This window comes from Zingiber officinale, chromosome 6B, assembly GCF_018446385.1.
Source record: "Zingiber officinale cultivar Zhangliang chromosome 6B, Zo_v1.1, whole genome shotgun sequence".
Classification (NCBI taxonomy): Eukaryota; Viridiplantae; Streptophyta; class Magnoliopsida; order Zingiberales; family Zingiberaceae; genus Zingiber; species Zingiber officinale.
In genome coordinates this window covers 1,952,720-1,968,588 of record NC_055996.1, presented here as the reverse complement: position 1 = coordinate 1,968,588, position 15,869 = coordinate 1,952,720, and the positions used below count along the sequence as shown (strand labels likewise).

General features: G+C 35.9%; 2 protein-coding genes across 5 annotated transcripts; both read left to right on the top strand.

Moving 5' to 3' along the window:
* The first annotated feature begins 1,291 nt into the window (after positions 1-1,291).
* LOC121991690 lies at positions 1,292-5,477 on the top strand. Of its 3 annotated transcripts, none has more exons than XM_042545696.1 (5): positions 1,292-1,437; positions 1,525-1,693; positions 2,052-2,684; positions 4,826-4,970; positions 5,192-5,477. In XM_042545696.1, the coding sequence occupies exons 3-5, from the start codon at positions 2,159-2,161 to the stop codon at positions 5,214-5,216; spliced, it is 696 nt and encodes a 231-aa protein (XP_042401630.1). In that variant the 5' UTR covers positions 1,292-1,437; positions 1,525-1,693; positions 2,052-2,158; the 3' UTR covers positions 5,217-5,477. The 3 variants fall into 3 exon arrangements, with proteins under 3 accessions (XP_042401630.1, XP_042401629.1, XP_042401631.1); XM_042545695.1 differs by having other exon boundaries at positions 1,350-1,437; positions 1,521-1,693; XM_042545697.1 differs by lacking the exon at positions 1,292-1,437 and adding an exon at positions 1,821-1,981 and having other exon boundaries at positions 1,456-1,693.
* Positions 5,478-12,763: 7,286 nt separating this feature from the next.
* LOC121991689 (probable glycerol-3-phosphate acyltransferase 3) lies at positions 12,764-15,508 on the top strand. Of its 2 annotated transcripts, none has more exons than XM_042545691.1 (3): positions 12,764-13,118; positions 13,219-13,590; positions 14,467-15,508. In XM_042545691.1, the coding sequence occupies exons 1-3, from the start codon at positions 12,813-12,815 to the stop codon at positions 15,388-15,390; spliced, it is 1,602 nt and encodes a 533-aa protein (XP_042401625.1). In that variant the 5' UTR covers positions 12,764-12,812; the 3' UTR covers positions 15,391-15,508. The 2 variants fall into 2 exon arrangements, with proteins under 2 accessions (XP_042401625.1, XP_042401626.1); XM_042545692.1 differs by having other exon boundaries at positions 12,980-13,118; positions 13,215-13,590.
* Positions 15,509-15,869: the final 361 nt, after the last annotated feature.

Genomic DNA, 15,869 nt, shown 5'->3' with positions numbered 1-15,869 from the left:
ATGCATGGTGTAAGGCGACTACATGTCCTATGAAACATAGGACACTGATTTATAACCCAAAATGGGAAGCATACATGAATGGGAATCCCACCATCACCACCACCCAATTTACATATCTAAACATAGGACACCTCCTATCTTGATCACTAAACTTTGTCTAAAGGTCACTCATTGTCTCTTTGAACCTTGTGGTGCCAAGCACTTGGTCCAAAAGGAGAGTTCATTGCGATATGTTTCCATTGAATTGGCTAAAAATTTGATCACAAAGGTATAGATTCCATGTGTTGGGAGTTTCATGAGATGGTTTGGCTTAATTTAATTGTGGATGAAAAATAAGCACCAAATAATTATTGGTAATTGATAGAAACACTTAAAGGTAAGAGATTCTTTAAAAAAAAAATACATCTAACTTTTAAATTTCTCAAAGAATGTATTTATTTCTCTTTTTTTTTTCTCCCCTAAGCACTATAGTGTTGCATTAAAAAAAAACAACATTATTATGATGTTAAATTTTAAAGAACAATACCTATATATGTGTTGTTGCATTTCAAATATCAATATGACTTTGGTATTGCATGAATCCTAAAATCAGCACCACTAGTAATATTGATGTCTGAAATGCAATACCAGAGTCAGTCAATTTATTTTAGGCTCGTTGGATTGACTTTCATCACTAAATAATTTAAGCAAATTGAATTGAAATTTTATTAATCCAATTTAAGGGGGTCTAGATGGATCGACTCACTTGAACCCGTGACTCACGTGGATTGGCCACCGAGTTGAGAAAAAAAATTCTTCTAAAATTTAAAACTTAAATAGAAATTTCAATCAGCTTATCCGCTAGAATCCAAACTTAAAATTTTTTAACTTTTTCATATATATATATATATATATATATATATATTTTGTATTTTGTTGACAATCCATTAACTCATTACAATTCCATCCAGTAAAATGAAAGAATTATAAATTTTTAAAATAATATATAGAAATATCGTAAATAGGGTCACAGCGATCCCCGTTAGTGCTGTAGTCTCTCAGCCCGGAGCTATTTTATCATATTCCAAATTCAGTAGTTTCAGTAAATTTCCAATGATAGTTCTTCTTGGCCCAAATCTAGAACTATCCTTAACGGTTTTTTAACCATAAATCCTGTCCATAGTGTCAGCTAAATATAAGTATATAGATATTAAGTGTATAAGTTTCGATCTCATACGCCCACTGTTTATTGAATTACGTCCGGGGATTAGATTTTATTGAATTCTATAAGATTTAATGGTTTGTAACGGTGCGGAAGGAAATTGAATCGGCAATTTTAGTTGGTTTTATCAATTGGATTTATTTATGGGAATTAGATTGTAATTTATAGGTGCTTACCGCTGGAATAGGATTAGCTCATGGTGGATTCGCGAATCGTGTGCACTTCCTCGCCTCCCGGTATTCATCTCGATTTCTACGGTTTTTTTTTTTCCTTCCATCGTTTTCGTCCCCTTTTCTTTTCGTTTGAGCCTCACCGACAGACAGATCGCGGAAGACTCGCCGTTGGCAAATCCTAAATCGTAATAGGATCAATCCTCGTCCATCTCTTTGCTTGTTTGATTTGAGAGACAATTTGGTTCAGTTTTGGAGAATGGTGGTTGCGCCGCCCATGCCATTGCATTCTTTCCATCCTGCGTTTCCTTGTGATAAAATGGTATGTACATGAGCTGTTGATCTTCTTTTCTTCTCTTGAAAGATGTCTTTTTTGCACGAATCTCTTGTCCGATTTTGTGTATTGTGTTTGTTTTGATCTTGCGAGGTTCATTTTCCCCCCTCTACAGAAATCCTTTTGGTTTTGGTAAAAGAATCCGATCTTTGGTTTGGGAAAGAACATTAGGGGTTTTCTTCTGTAAAGGTATTTGCTGCATTTTGAAAATTTGAAGTCTTTTCTATCCGGATGGGGGTTCCTGGATTTGGGAATTCTGATGCTTGTCGATTTTTGGTATGATTCTGAGTTTCACCATAGCTTCTGGCAGGTAGAAAGTGATCTGAAATGTTTGATATTGTTGTAGGCGGTTCTCCGTGGGTCCTGATCAGAATGCGGAGTTGCACTGTGTTTTGACCATCAAAAGGAGAGGAAGGTTCTGTTTTTGCTTACATCGGTTTGCTGTTCGTTATCATGGATAGGCAAAGAACAATAGATGGGGATGTTGTAGACTTGGAGTGTGGCATGAGTTCACTGATGCAACCACAGGAAGGAGCAAACGAAATGGGCTCTAGCTCAGGGCAGGAAAAGAATGCATTGAATAGGGAATCGGGTGGATTTGTGGGCATTAATGAGTTGTATGGTGAACAAGTTCCAAACATAACTGAGCTTCCTGTCACACATGCCCATTCAAATTCCGGGGCTTCCTTGAACAGGAGGGAAGGAGAAGAAAAGCAGAGTTTGTTTAAATTGGGAGCTGAGAAGATAAAAAAGACGCGATGTAAAAAGCCTCCAAAACCTCCCCGTCCTCCCACATCTACGCCCTTGGATGCTACTGATCTGAAGATGATTAGAGAGATATCTGAGCTTGCCATGATGAAGCGGGCAAGGATTGAGAGGATGAAAAATAAGAAGAAAAATGCCAAATCATCATCTTCTAATGGCAACCTGTGTGCCATGGTTGTTACCATTATTTTTTGCCTTCTTCTAATCTGGCAAGGTATACTTCATCGTTGATTTTCGTTGCCTTTGAATTATATCACAAGTTCTTGATAGGGGTTAAATGGTTGACAAATTACTAGCCGGCAAATTGAACCCTTACTTATCTCTAAGGCACGCTACCTTTCACTGATATGGACTATACAATCTTTTACATAGTTAATGTCATTTACTGAAGATCTATTTACTGCAACTGGCCAATTGTCTTACTTTTTTAGTCTGCCGTGATAACAATGCTGGAAGTAACTACATTTCTAGTACCCTAGTAAGCATGATGATATTTTCTTCATTTGCTTTTTACTCAATTTAGTTGCATGGTAGCATTGCTAGTACATCTAATACTTGGTCACATGAATTCCTTGCCATCCCTGTCTATTTACTACTGCTGCTACATATTAATCATAAATCCTTTCAGAAATTGCTGCAAAAAAAATATGCCTTGTATAACAGCAGGAAAAGAAAGCATAGTTGATCCTCTTGATTTATTTTGATCATATTACTGATTGTTTTCTTCAACAATCTGACAGAAAGTGACAAGTTGCATCGTGATGATACATTTGATCTGATATCTCATCTAGAACACTATTGATACTGCAAAAAAATGTAATTTTGACTTTGATTGCATAAAAGTAGTATGGTAACAAATTAACATTGTGATATTAATTATTTATCAACCGCTAATCTATGAAATAAAGGGATATGCCTTCTGATAAGGTTAACCACTCATTTTTGAAAGTTCATTAGTTGAGAACCCCTCCTTGTTTTCAGGCTTCTGCACATGTCAGTCCTTATCAGATTTTTTATGGATCATGGACTTTAAGTCATCACCTCAATGTTGATCTATTGGCTACCTTTGTAGGATGACCCCTTAATGCCTGTTCAAAAAAGGCCATTTCCTGGAGAGATGGTGGAACTGTATTCATGTTTCTACCACTTAATTACTATTTAACCGACCTAATATTTTTGTTTTTTTATTATGTCATTAGATGGTTTTGTTAACTTTAAATTAGTTCCTCTAACCAATTGTCATATAGATTAGGTTTTTATGTAATCTAAAACTCTTTTCATCATATGAAGATTGCATATACCTTGAATCCAAAAGTGAAGCTAAATGAGCCTAACATTGCTTTATCAGTGTTGCATTTTTTTGCATAACTAAACTTCTATTTTTTTTCAATTTCTATTTTCTCTCCCTAAATAATCCCAGAGAGTTAGATAACTCTGGGTGACCATACTTCTAGTATTTGTAAAAGCTAGGTGCTGCTAGTGTTTTAGCTGGTTGTATTATTATTTTGATAATATTATAACAATCCCAATCAAATGAATACTGTCTATCTTCAACGAGCATGTTTAACATTTCTCAAATGTTCATACTACACTTGTGATGTTGATGCTTTTAGGTAGCTCTATTTCGCAATGCAGGGTAAGACTGCGTACAGTAGTTCCTTTCTTGGAACCCGCACTGCAGGGAACTTCGTGCATCGGGCTGTCATTTTTTTTTATCTAGTTTCAAATTGAGGCTGACAAATTATTTATTGCTTGTGCTACTTAGTCTTTGTCATCTGTGCATTTAGCTTTAGCCATCTTATAATTTGATTAACTCAAAAATTTATCACACCTTTAATGCCTTTTCTTTTGCAAACTGTGATGTGCTGGTTAACATATATAGCTCATATTCATGGCAATTAAATTCAATACCAACATACCACTTCTAAGCTCAGTTTTTATTCATGGAGTTGAATTCAGTTTTTGGCATGGCTACTAATCTTTAATTGGTCTTATTTAGCAGAGATTCTTTTTTGCATACTCTGGCGTATGTGGACTTGTTTGATTTTCAAGCATTGAGCTCCTTAGTTGCAGAAAAACTTTCGCGCATAACTTTACGTAGATCATGAAACAATTTTTTGTTTGCGTTCTGTTGGATGTGATGAAATCGTAACAATTGATCTCCTTGTTTCTAAATTTAAGCATCAAAGCCTGCATGATTTGAGACACTATACCCGTATGCGATGTTAATGACTGATCGAAATTCCCATTAGCTATGGACTTATTCCTCCAGTTGGTTTGCCAACATCTGATTATCCAATCATGTAGTCAGAGTTGGCAACACTCTTCATTGTGCAACTTTCATGGTTATTGCAGGAGCTTTATCGTGGGGTAATTCTAACACCAACCATCATGGTTCTCCCCAATCTTCCATAAGAGTAGATGGTGGATTCATTTCTCTTCAATTCGACAAGGATGCCTCAGTAAACGGCCTCGATATGCCCCACTCAGCATCTCCAACGTACGCAGTTTTCTAATATTGTGAAGTTGTTATATTATACAAGAAGAATTCCACTTAATGCTCAATGCCATTGAAATGTTTCTTAGAGAATGTCTTGAACTCTCTGATCATAAAAACTATTAATGGTGACAATATCTTCCTACCGAACATTAGATAAAGAAATTACATCGGTTTGTTTATCTGTGTATTACTACTCTCTAATCCTCATTCTGTCATTGCAGTAATGTAGGACCTATAACTAACTAAGTTGAGCATTAGATGGAAAGAAGAATGGAGACCTCAATCCAATTCCTTCCAGCAATGGCAGTATAATCATTTGCGGTTCCTGTAAGAAATAGTTTTGTACATCACTTCGCTCTTTGTCATTTTATCCTTTTTGGGCAGAGACTAAAGAACGGCACATATCGTCTTATGTACTCATAGCCGCGTTCTTTGTATATAGGAATTGATAACTCAAGGATGTGGAGTTGGAAATTCTTTCTTTGGGCCTTGAACTTCTTGTTTAAACTCTTGATGTCGTTGTGTTTGTGCATCTGTTTGAAAGGTTCCTTAGTTTTGATGAATATCCATAAAATCTTGGAACAGTTGCTCTATTTTTTGTGCAGTTTGAGAAGAGTTGGTGGCTAAAGAAGGAACTTAGGCCATTAGTTTGAGAAGAGAGGAGAAGGCGCGAAAGGAAAGGATGGCAAAAGAAGGAACTAAAGCCATTGACTCGAGAGGAGAGGAGATGGCAATGAAAGGGGAGGGTGGCGAAAGAAGGAACTAAGGTGGCGCTCGCAACTAAACAAGGGAGAGGTGGTGCCATTGGTCTTGTGGGAGAGGAGGAAGTAGGAAGCTTGGACTATGAAGGAAAGAGGAAAGAAACAATTGGAAGTAGAAGTCATGAACCTATATATTTTATCAACATTACTTCTAGAAGATAAAAACAACTAAACTTATAATAATCTAGTTATTATAAACACATTGGATCAATTTAAGTTAATTTAAACTGAAGTCAAGTTTAATTTACATATTTTATGGTGTAAAAATAAGTGGATTATCATTTAGATATTTTTTAAAATATTTTATAGTGAATTATTATACTACTTTGTTTTTATAATTATACTTCTAGATCATAACAACCATTTGGTAATTTGTGAGACCATTGGATGGTGTTTCTTCACTCCATTGAATTAAGATTTTATTCAAACAAAAGGATTTGTACTCAATTTTTTTATATAAAATTATATAAAAATCTACATGATCTATGTTTAAAAAACATGCACACCACCACTACCACTAGCACCACGTTCTTGATTATAATTTATAAGACCCCTCAAAGTGGTGCGATGGTAAGACATGGGTGTTGTTACATAAGGTCTTAGGGTTAAAATTCGACGCATTTAAGCATATCTTTTTTTATGTCTTGTTCATCTGTACTAATGACTAGTAGTCATCCGTAATTTATCTCCTTATTAATTTAGGGACGGATTGATAAAGATACTGAGATGAATAAATCATCTTCTTTACCATTTGATTATAATTAATGATCTTGGATGGGTTTGAGAACACTTGTAGTTGTAGGCTGACCTTATCCATGAGTCAATGACCTTATCAAATTGAAGATGAATACTTGATCCAATAGAGTAAGGAAGAGAATATTCTAAAAAAAAAGTGAGATTTATTAAGATATTTCAGAAATATTTTTTATGTGAAAAAAATGATAATTATGAGCAAATGTGGGGGGATGAAAGAGGACTCTTGTACAATATCAAAATCCATAATTATAATTTATGGTTGTGTTGTTGACATCTAATTGTAATCCTCTATGTATATTTAAAAAAACTCATTATTGATGTATGAAAATCTACGCCATGCTAAATGTTGAAAGCAGACATTTTGGTCAAAGATGAAAATGATTTTGTACGAAATAACAGATATAAGAGGGCAGCGAAGTTATCGACAAAGCTCCTCTGGTTGCTTAAGTCACTCTCCAACTGCGGTAACTGAAAAATTTAGATCATTGAAACCATTTGTTAGTGAACTCATTAATGTTAATGTAGTTGTCCTCGTGTTAAGATTGATCAATTTGATTAAATTTAAGTTGGCTTGAGTTTGAATTTTGATATTTGATAATATATGAGAGAAAAGTTAAGTAAATCAGCAGAAGATCAGATACTTGTCTCAAAAAGTCCTAACTAGAGATTAGATAACGGAAAGTTCTAACTGAGGTTAGGTAATAGAAAAATCCTAGTAAGTAAAGTTAGAGAGTAGAAGTTCTAACCGAGTTAAGAAATGAAAACATAAATGGGAACGAGATAATTGAAGTCCTAGCGAGGTTAGACAATGAAGACCTAGTTGGGAACTAGGCAATGGAAGTTCTAACGGGACTATGCAGTAAAGATCTAGTTGAGAACTAAGCAATTGAAGTACTAACTAGGCTAGACAGTGAAGATCTAATTGGAACTAGGAAATGGAAGTCCTAGCAAAGCTAGACAGTGAATATCTGGTTGGGAACTAGGCAATGGAAGTTCTAACTGGGCTAGGCAAGGAAAAAGTCTAAGTGACTCAAAGGTTGACTAGACACTTGATGATTGGAAGTCCAATGGGAGTTGGTACGAGATGAAAAGTCCAAGTAGGTCAAAGGTTAACCAAACACTTAGTGCAAAAGCTCTGACAAGTCAAGGTTGACTGGATGTTAGGCAATGGGAAGTTCCAATGAGTCATAGATGACTAGAGGGTTGGGCAAAGGAAAAATAAACTCAGATTAAAGGAGTTAGGGTTAGGTAATCAATCTATTAACCCAAGGCAATCGATTAGGATAATGGATCGGGGAATTGATTCAAGCTTTCACTAATTGATTGTCTATGTTTTCGTGATAACATAGAAAGCTGCATAATCGATTAGCTCAATCGATTAAGGCAATGTGAATCAATTAGGCTAATCAATTAAGACCTGCTCAAATAGATTAGGCTAATTGCTTAATTGTTTGGGAGTTATTTTTCACGAAGAACAATAGGGTTTGGAATCGATTGGTAAATCGATTACCCTAAGGTAAATTAATTGAGGTAATCGATTATAGCCTTTTTCATGAGAGCACAAAATGTTGTAGAAACAATTAGGGCGTCCATTAGAGGCTAGCTAATCGATTGGTACGACTCTCCAATCGATTAGGCATTCAAAAAAAGTCGTTCTGTAAGTTTGAACAGTTGAATTGTGACATGACAATTGATTGATAAGTAAGGCTAATATATTACTAGGCGGAAATCACTTCGAACATCAGTCATATAAAGCGGTGTTCATGAAGATTTTCACATGTCAATTCTTGAGGGTTTGTAAGAGAAGTGTTGTTGTATTTCTAACCATCAAGAGGTAATCCAAAACCACAAACAAGCATTTAAAGCAAAGAAGTCATTGTAAAGTGTTGTGCTTTTATTTTCCATTCGTTTTTGGTATTGCTTGTATTTTGTTCTTATGAAAAGAGCTTGTATATGAGACTTCTCTTCCTCTAGAAAATTTCCAAAAGGAGGAATTTTATAGTGAATGAGATCATGAGAGTTGGACTCTTGGATTAATCATCTTAAAGAGGTGGAGACTAAGTAAAATGAAGGTATTAATATTGCTTCAAATTTTCCACTTCAAATTTTTTACTTCCAATCAAGTTCAAAGAAGCTATTAAAACTATTCATCTCCTCTAACTCTTTACATGTCCTAACAATTAATCATCAAGTTAAAATGCACATTGAAGAAAAACAAACACTTGATTTTATTTTTATTGCAAGTAAATGAACAATTGAGATCATTAAAGGTTAGAGAACTCATTAAACATCAAAATTAAAATGCACATGTGGAAAAAAAAACAAAGGCACTTAAAGCATCTTTAGTGGCTGGAATTATTGTAGGATTTTTTTTAGCCGCTACAATCTCACATCAATGGCATATCCAAATATAAAATCTTACTCATCTCTCTCGACTATTAACAAATCTCCTAATAACCTCTGTATGAGTCCCATTTTTTATTTATACTCATCTCTCCACTATTAAAAAATCTCTAAATTATTGGGTTTCTTGGCAGTCAACTACATGAGGATCAATAACCCCTGTACAAATCAAACAAAACAATTTTTCTCGGACAAATAACTTGATTAAAAGAACACTTACATATAAAAATAATTAAGAAACTAAAAGATAGAGACTCAGCCGATTTACTTGATTACAACCGGAGAGATTGTTAATCCAAGACGAAAAGCGCACTAACAACTTTCCTTCAGGCGGAGAAGCCTCTTTACAGCAGTGAACACTCAAAAACAGAAAGCTAAATAGAAAATGAAATGCGTACAAGTATTGTATTAATCTTTCTTGTTGTTGTAAAGCTTTGGGAGCAAGACTGCTTATATAGCCTTGCTCAGGGCGCCTGGAGAGGGATAAAATTGTATCCCCTTCGCAATGGATCGCAGTCAAACGCGATCCGGATAAACTTCTGTTCGAGTGCCTGAAAGGGTTCCGGGCCCTCGAACCTAGAAAGTCAACCACATTGACTTTTTCAGTCCCGGCCTTCTGCTCCGGTTTCGCTCGCCTCGGTCCAAGTCTTCCGCTCTAATTCCTCTTGCTTGGGTGATCTCGACCATCCGGAATAAGGCTCACCCGAACCCAACTTCCGGTCTTCTCGAGCAAGCTTTCGCTTCTAGCTTCTCGTCCTTCGGAAACGTTGCGTGTCTCCTTCTCGTCCGCTCGCATACTCTTTCGCAGCTCTTGGTCCCTCGGACGCACCGAGCCCGTCGGCTCTCTCCCGTGTCATCCTTCTCGCTAGCTGCGTCTTTTACTCGACGCCCTATGCTCCTAAGTTCCTATACACTTAGACAGAAGGTTAAACATAATAGGACATAACCTAACTTGTTTGATCACATCAAAATAACCTTGGGGTACCAACAAAAATAACCTCTTTATGAGTCTCATTTTTATTTATATTTTACATTATATATGGATAATGTATTTTATATATTATTTATATTTTATATAGAATATGTATTTAATATATTATTATTTAGATTTATATATAATATTTTATAAATAATAATTGATAAAGGATAAAAAGAATTCACATATCTTCACGATGATATAATGTTATTTATTTTGAACCAAGCCTATATTGATTTGTTTTTATGCTCTACTCAAAAAGTCTCATAGAGATATTTTTATCTTTTAAATTTATGTTTTTTAATATATTTTCAATGTGAGAATATGATTATATTTAAAAAAACACTATCAAATTATAAATAATTTTATTTAAAAAAATAAGAGCGGTTCCATTCAACGTTAATAAAAGCATATCTCTCCCACTAATGTGAGCTTGAGCTTCCACCTCTAGTCCTCAGGGCGTAGCATAGCTGGGGCGCATGGTTTCGTGATCGAGAGGTCCAGGGTTCGATCATCGGGATGTCATTATCGGGGGTTAGCGTCCCGGCTATACGCTTTCAGCAGTGTACTTGTATTTATATATCTTCTTCCATATCTGTAGGACCGGCTCTAGGGGGTCGTTGATGTGGCGGTTCCAATTTTTTTTTTTTTTTTTTTTTTTGAACTTCCACCTCTAAATGTAAATATAAAATTTTTAATGAAAAATATATTTTTTTACAAATATAAATATATATTTTGATATTATTTATGAAATCAATAAATTTCAAGAAGACATTGAGAAATTAAATTTATTATATTTTCTAAATGATTAAAACATTTGCCACTAGTATTCAATAAACTATAAATAGCTTTTAAATAATTTATTATATTAACCTATTTTTATAAGTTTTGAGTTTTATATATATAGCTATTCCACTATCAACTTATGACTTTGACCTAACAAATCAAATATGGCATTATAACTGGATAAACCTAATTTCGTGAAACTTGGGAGTGCCACATAAATTGTGAGAAGTCAAACTTGGTCCATTAAGGTAAAAAAAAAAAAATGAGAGAGAGAGAGGATATTTTGTTAATTAATTTAATTTAATTTTTCTTTGTTCAATTTTATTTAATTTCAAAAATAGAGTTTATTCATATAAAGAATTGTTTCACTATGACTTTGAGTTTTTTAAATTGAGGTGTACAAGTCTCTCCTGTTAAGAAACCAAAGAGTGTTAGTTGAGAAACAAAAATAAAATTGTTTTTATTGTTGTTGCTTGTAAGATTATTTATCTTCTACCAAATAAAAGACCAATGCAAGGGAATTTTTCTAAGGTAGATTAGAATATATGGTACAATATTTTCATAAAATTGATGGCTTATTTGTTTGCCACAATCACTTAAACTAGATAAGTATTCTTAATTTATTTGTTTGTTTCAATCATAATTAGAAAGAAAAATAATTTCTTAGTAATGAAAATTTACTAAATCTACTCAACTTAGGGGCAACTCTAACTCGTAATACTTTTATTTAACAATAAATGAGGCTTAGTGAATATTAATATTTATTAGATTTTTAAAATACCTCTAACATTTATTAATAGCAAAATGTCAAACAAATCCAATTGGTACCAAACACAAATACATATCTACTAGTTTACTCAAACTAAAATCACTCAAAAGGTATTTGCACCAAATTAATAGGGTTGTAAACGAGCTAAGTGTTATAGTGTTTGATAAGGTAACTAAGTCGAGCCAAGTTTAAAATGAACCAAGCTATTGAAATGCTTATTTAAGTTTGGTTTAGTTTCTTTTTTATGAGTTTAAACTTAGTTTAAATTTGAATTGAGCTTGATTCGTTTAGATGTTATCGAGCTCTCAATTCAATTTTGTATGATTATTTGAAACTTTTACATTTTAACCTTATTTGATTGGTTATTGAGCTAGATAATACAAACTTATTCATTCAATTTGAAATTTTTTTTGTTTATTTAGCATGTTAATAAAAAATTATTGATGAACATAATTCACAACATTATTTTTAAAAATTATTCATGGATATTGTTCTCGAACATTGTTCACAAATATTAACAAATTAAACACATATATATTCAAACTTGTTCATTTAGTTTAACTAATTGATCAAGCTTGTTCATTTAATTGACCTTGTATATATTAGACGAACATAAACAAATTTTTATCAAATGAAACACCAAATTTATTCACGAACATTATGTTCATTTATATGCTCTACCAATTAAATGGATCGAATAGTAACAATAACAAGAATGTCATCTCCTCGTATCTCTAATCTAGTCTACCAAATTAAATTGTTTTTACAGATGAATTGATGACTCGAGATCTAGTTTGAAGTTTTTATCCATCTTATATATAATTAATTAAGATCTTTTGCCCCAGGGTAATAGTGTAGTGGTTAGCCTTTCAAGTGGTTAACTAGGCATCACTACATGAATTTTCTTTCCATGGGATGACAACTCTAAGAACTCTAGCCATTTGGATGAGCCTCTGCGAGCACTTCCTGATTTATCCTAATAATTGGTAGGAAATTTTTATTGGGTTGGACCAGTCATTTTCAGAATTAGTCAGTTCGAAAAGTTAAATATTTGAATTACCAAAAAAAAAAAGAAACTAAGATTTATTGAAATAGGTAAGAAAGCTTATTGATTGCTAGAACCGTTGCATCTCCCCCATCCCATTCCCAATTCCCAATTCCCAATTCCATTAGCTTAAGGCAAGCTATCAGTCTCACCTGTTTCATCTTTCTTCCCTTTTTTTTATGGTTCCTATACTTCAACAACTTTGACTAAATCATCTGCTTCAGCTTGAATTTGCATTCACTTTGACCTCATGCAACACTTGTCTACATAAGGAGATCCACCACCTTCTTCCAAGTATGAAAAAGAGGTGATAGAGAAGCGAGTTCATTAGAATTATAGGTAATATATGGCTTCCAAAACCTTTTTTTCCAAGTCTTTCCTCTCCGCTTACCGCTCTCTCCGATCCAACTGGCCGCTACTATCGCTTCACCGATCGAGTAAAGACCACCATCACCACCACCTCAAGACTCACCTCTCCAATTTGAGTGGCAAGGCCTTGGTGGTAGATGTTGAGGGAGGCCTCCTTAGGTCCTCCTCTACCTTTCCTTACTTCATGCTTGTCGCCCTCGAGGCTGGATCAATCCTTAGAGGCCTCCTCCTCTTGCTTCTCTATCCTCTCCTTTGCTGCCTCACACAAGAGTTCGCCATTAAGGTTAAGACTAAGTTTGATCTATATATATATATATGTCAATGTAATATATATAGTTTTCGTTTGGCGATGAATTATAAACTTTTATCTCTCCCTTAGGTAGATCATGGCACTAGTTACTTTTGCGGGGATCAAAGAGGAGAAATTTAGGGCAGGGCGGGCAGTCTTGCCTAAATTTTTCCTCGAAGCCGCTGGAGTAGTACTAGAGGTGCTTAGTGAGGCAAACATCAAGATGTGCATTAGTCGAATGCCGACGGTGATGGTGGAAGGCTTCCTCAAGGAGTATTTGGAGGTGGAGATAGTGGTGGCGAGGGAGCTCAAGGTGTTTGCAGGATACTATACTGGCCTCATGGAGGAGGAAGCTGATCAATATAGGGATGGAGTGGTGCTCATGGAGAATATGGCATCCTTGCATGGAAGCATTTTAGGGTTTGGAAGCAAGTCTTCTCCCCACCCCCTTCTTTCTCAATGCAAGGTATTTAATTGATCAATTTTATTTATATAAATTCAATGCAAAATTGATAGGCAAAAATAAAAATAGAAGAAAAAAAATATCAGAATAACACTTGAAAATACATTTTTTTTCAAAGTAAAATTGCTACACATTGAGTATTATTTTATGACAATATTTAAAAAAATATTTAAACTTGATTAAAATCGCTTCAACTTGATTAAAATTATTGTAACAAAATGTCATGGCTACTGCAACAACAGTTTTAAAGGGGTTTTGACTATATATATATATATATAGAGTAATTTTGATTAAATTGAATCAATTTAATTTAATAGGTTACAATATTTATGATCATAACATTGGAGTAGTTATCTACAACTGATCATAGAAAAAGAACATTTTCAGAATGAAAAATATATTATAAGAGATGATATTTTAATGTATTTTTTCAATAAAAATGATAATAAAAAATGCCTTTTTATTTTTGTCAATTAGATTTTATCTCAGACTATAAGAAATTGCATGTACTACATGCCCATGCGAATGAGTAGTTGATCAATAAAGGAACTACCTAGATATTGTTTGGCCTAAATGGTATATTTGTTAACTATCCATATGGAAACTAAACTAAAATAAACTAATATGGAGGAAGAAATTGTGAAGCTTGGTGGCCAATTTGAGACTATCAATTGAAAAATGGTGCTTAGTTTGGTGGGGCTTTTCAGCAACCCCAAAACAAAGCTTGCGTGAACAACAATGAATCTAAAGCGAAGTGAAGCTTGCAATTGATTACAAGAAGAAAGGAACATTTGTTAGTTCAGCTAACATGGACTAATTAAGACCTTTGCTTATGTTGACTTTGGAGAAGTCAATGTGGATTCGTATATATTATTGCAGGAAGTACAGTTGGTGAGCGAAGCAGAGAAGAGAAAATGGCACGGCGTGCTGCGGCCAAACGGCGCCGCCTTCCACAACCCGCTCGTCTTCCACGACGGACGCATGGCTTTCCTCCCCACGCCCGCCGCCACTCTCGCCATGTTCCTATGGCTTCCCTTCGCCCTCGCCCTCCTCCTCCTCCGCTGCCTCCTCTTCCTCTGCCTCCCGTACTCCATCTCCGTCCCCCTCGGCGCCGTCACCGGCGTGACCAACCGCCTCCTCCGTGCTACTCCCTCGCCCCGCCAGGACGGCTTCGGAGGCCGCCTGTACGTCTGCAACCACCGCACTCTCCTCGATCCCATCTACGTCTCCGGCGCGCTCAACCGCCCCGTCGTCGCTGTCACCTACAGTGTGAGTCCGGTGTCCGAAGCGCTGTCTCCGATCCGCACGGCGCGGCTGGCTAGGGACAAGGAGGAGGATCGGCGGCGGATGGAGCAGCTACTGGGGCGGGGCGACGACCTGGTGGTGTGCCCCGAGGGGACCACCTGCCGCGAGCCCTACCTGCTGCGCTTCAGCCCCCTGTTCGCGGAGCTGGCAGAGGAGGTGGTTCCCGTCGCGCTCTCCGCCGGAGTCACCATGTTCTACGGCACCACCGCCAGCGGCTTCAAGTGCTTCGACCCTTTCTACTTCCTCGCCAACCCGTGGCCGCGGTACGAGGTGGAGTTCCTGCCGGCGGTGGCGACGGGGACGATGGTGAGAGAGGGGCGGAGCAGCTGCGAGGTGGCCAACCTCGTGCAGGGCCAGATCGGGGCAGCGCTGGGATTCCAGTGCACCGCGCTCACCAGGAAGGACAAGTATTTGATGCTTGCAGGGAACGAAGGGGTGGTGGAGCAGAAGAAGAAGAAGAATCTGCAGCGATCCTGGACTTCCTGCCTGATGAAATGATTTTAGATAATAAATTTATTTCTAAAATATACATATGCATGTGGTCGATCGACTTTATCATAATCTGCTTGTTTTTTTTATGGTTATTTTAATTGATTTAGTTGAGTATCTTTACCCTCGATTCGGGCTCTTGCATTTTGATTGATTTCCTTCTATACTTAAGAGAATAATGTAGATATTCTGTAACTTGGGAGTTTTACTTTGAACTGCAATCTAAGATGTATCTAATTTATACATTAAAAAAATAGATAAAAAAAATAGTCCGGTGCACGATACTCTTATTATACGGAGTCATGGAAAAGAATAAAAAAAATTAGGTGTAACACAAGGATTCCCAAGGGTCATCTATTTTTGTCCAGAGTTAAGATGGAATCTAGTGTGCTGGTATGATTGCACTCACGTATAAAACAAAAGATACGGAAAAAAAAAATCGAACTACAGTCTACAAAACAGGGAAAACGTGAATACCATAAAAAGGT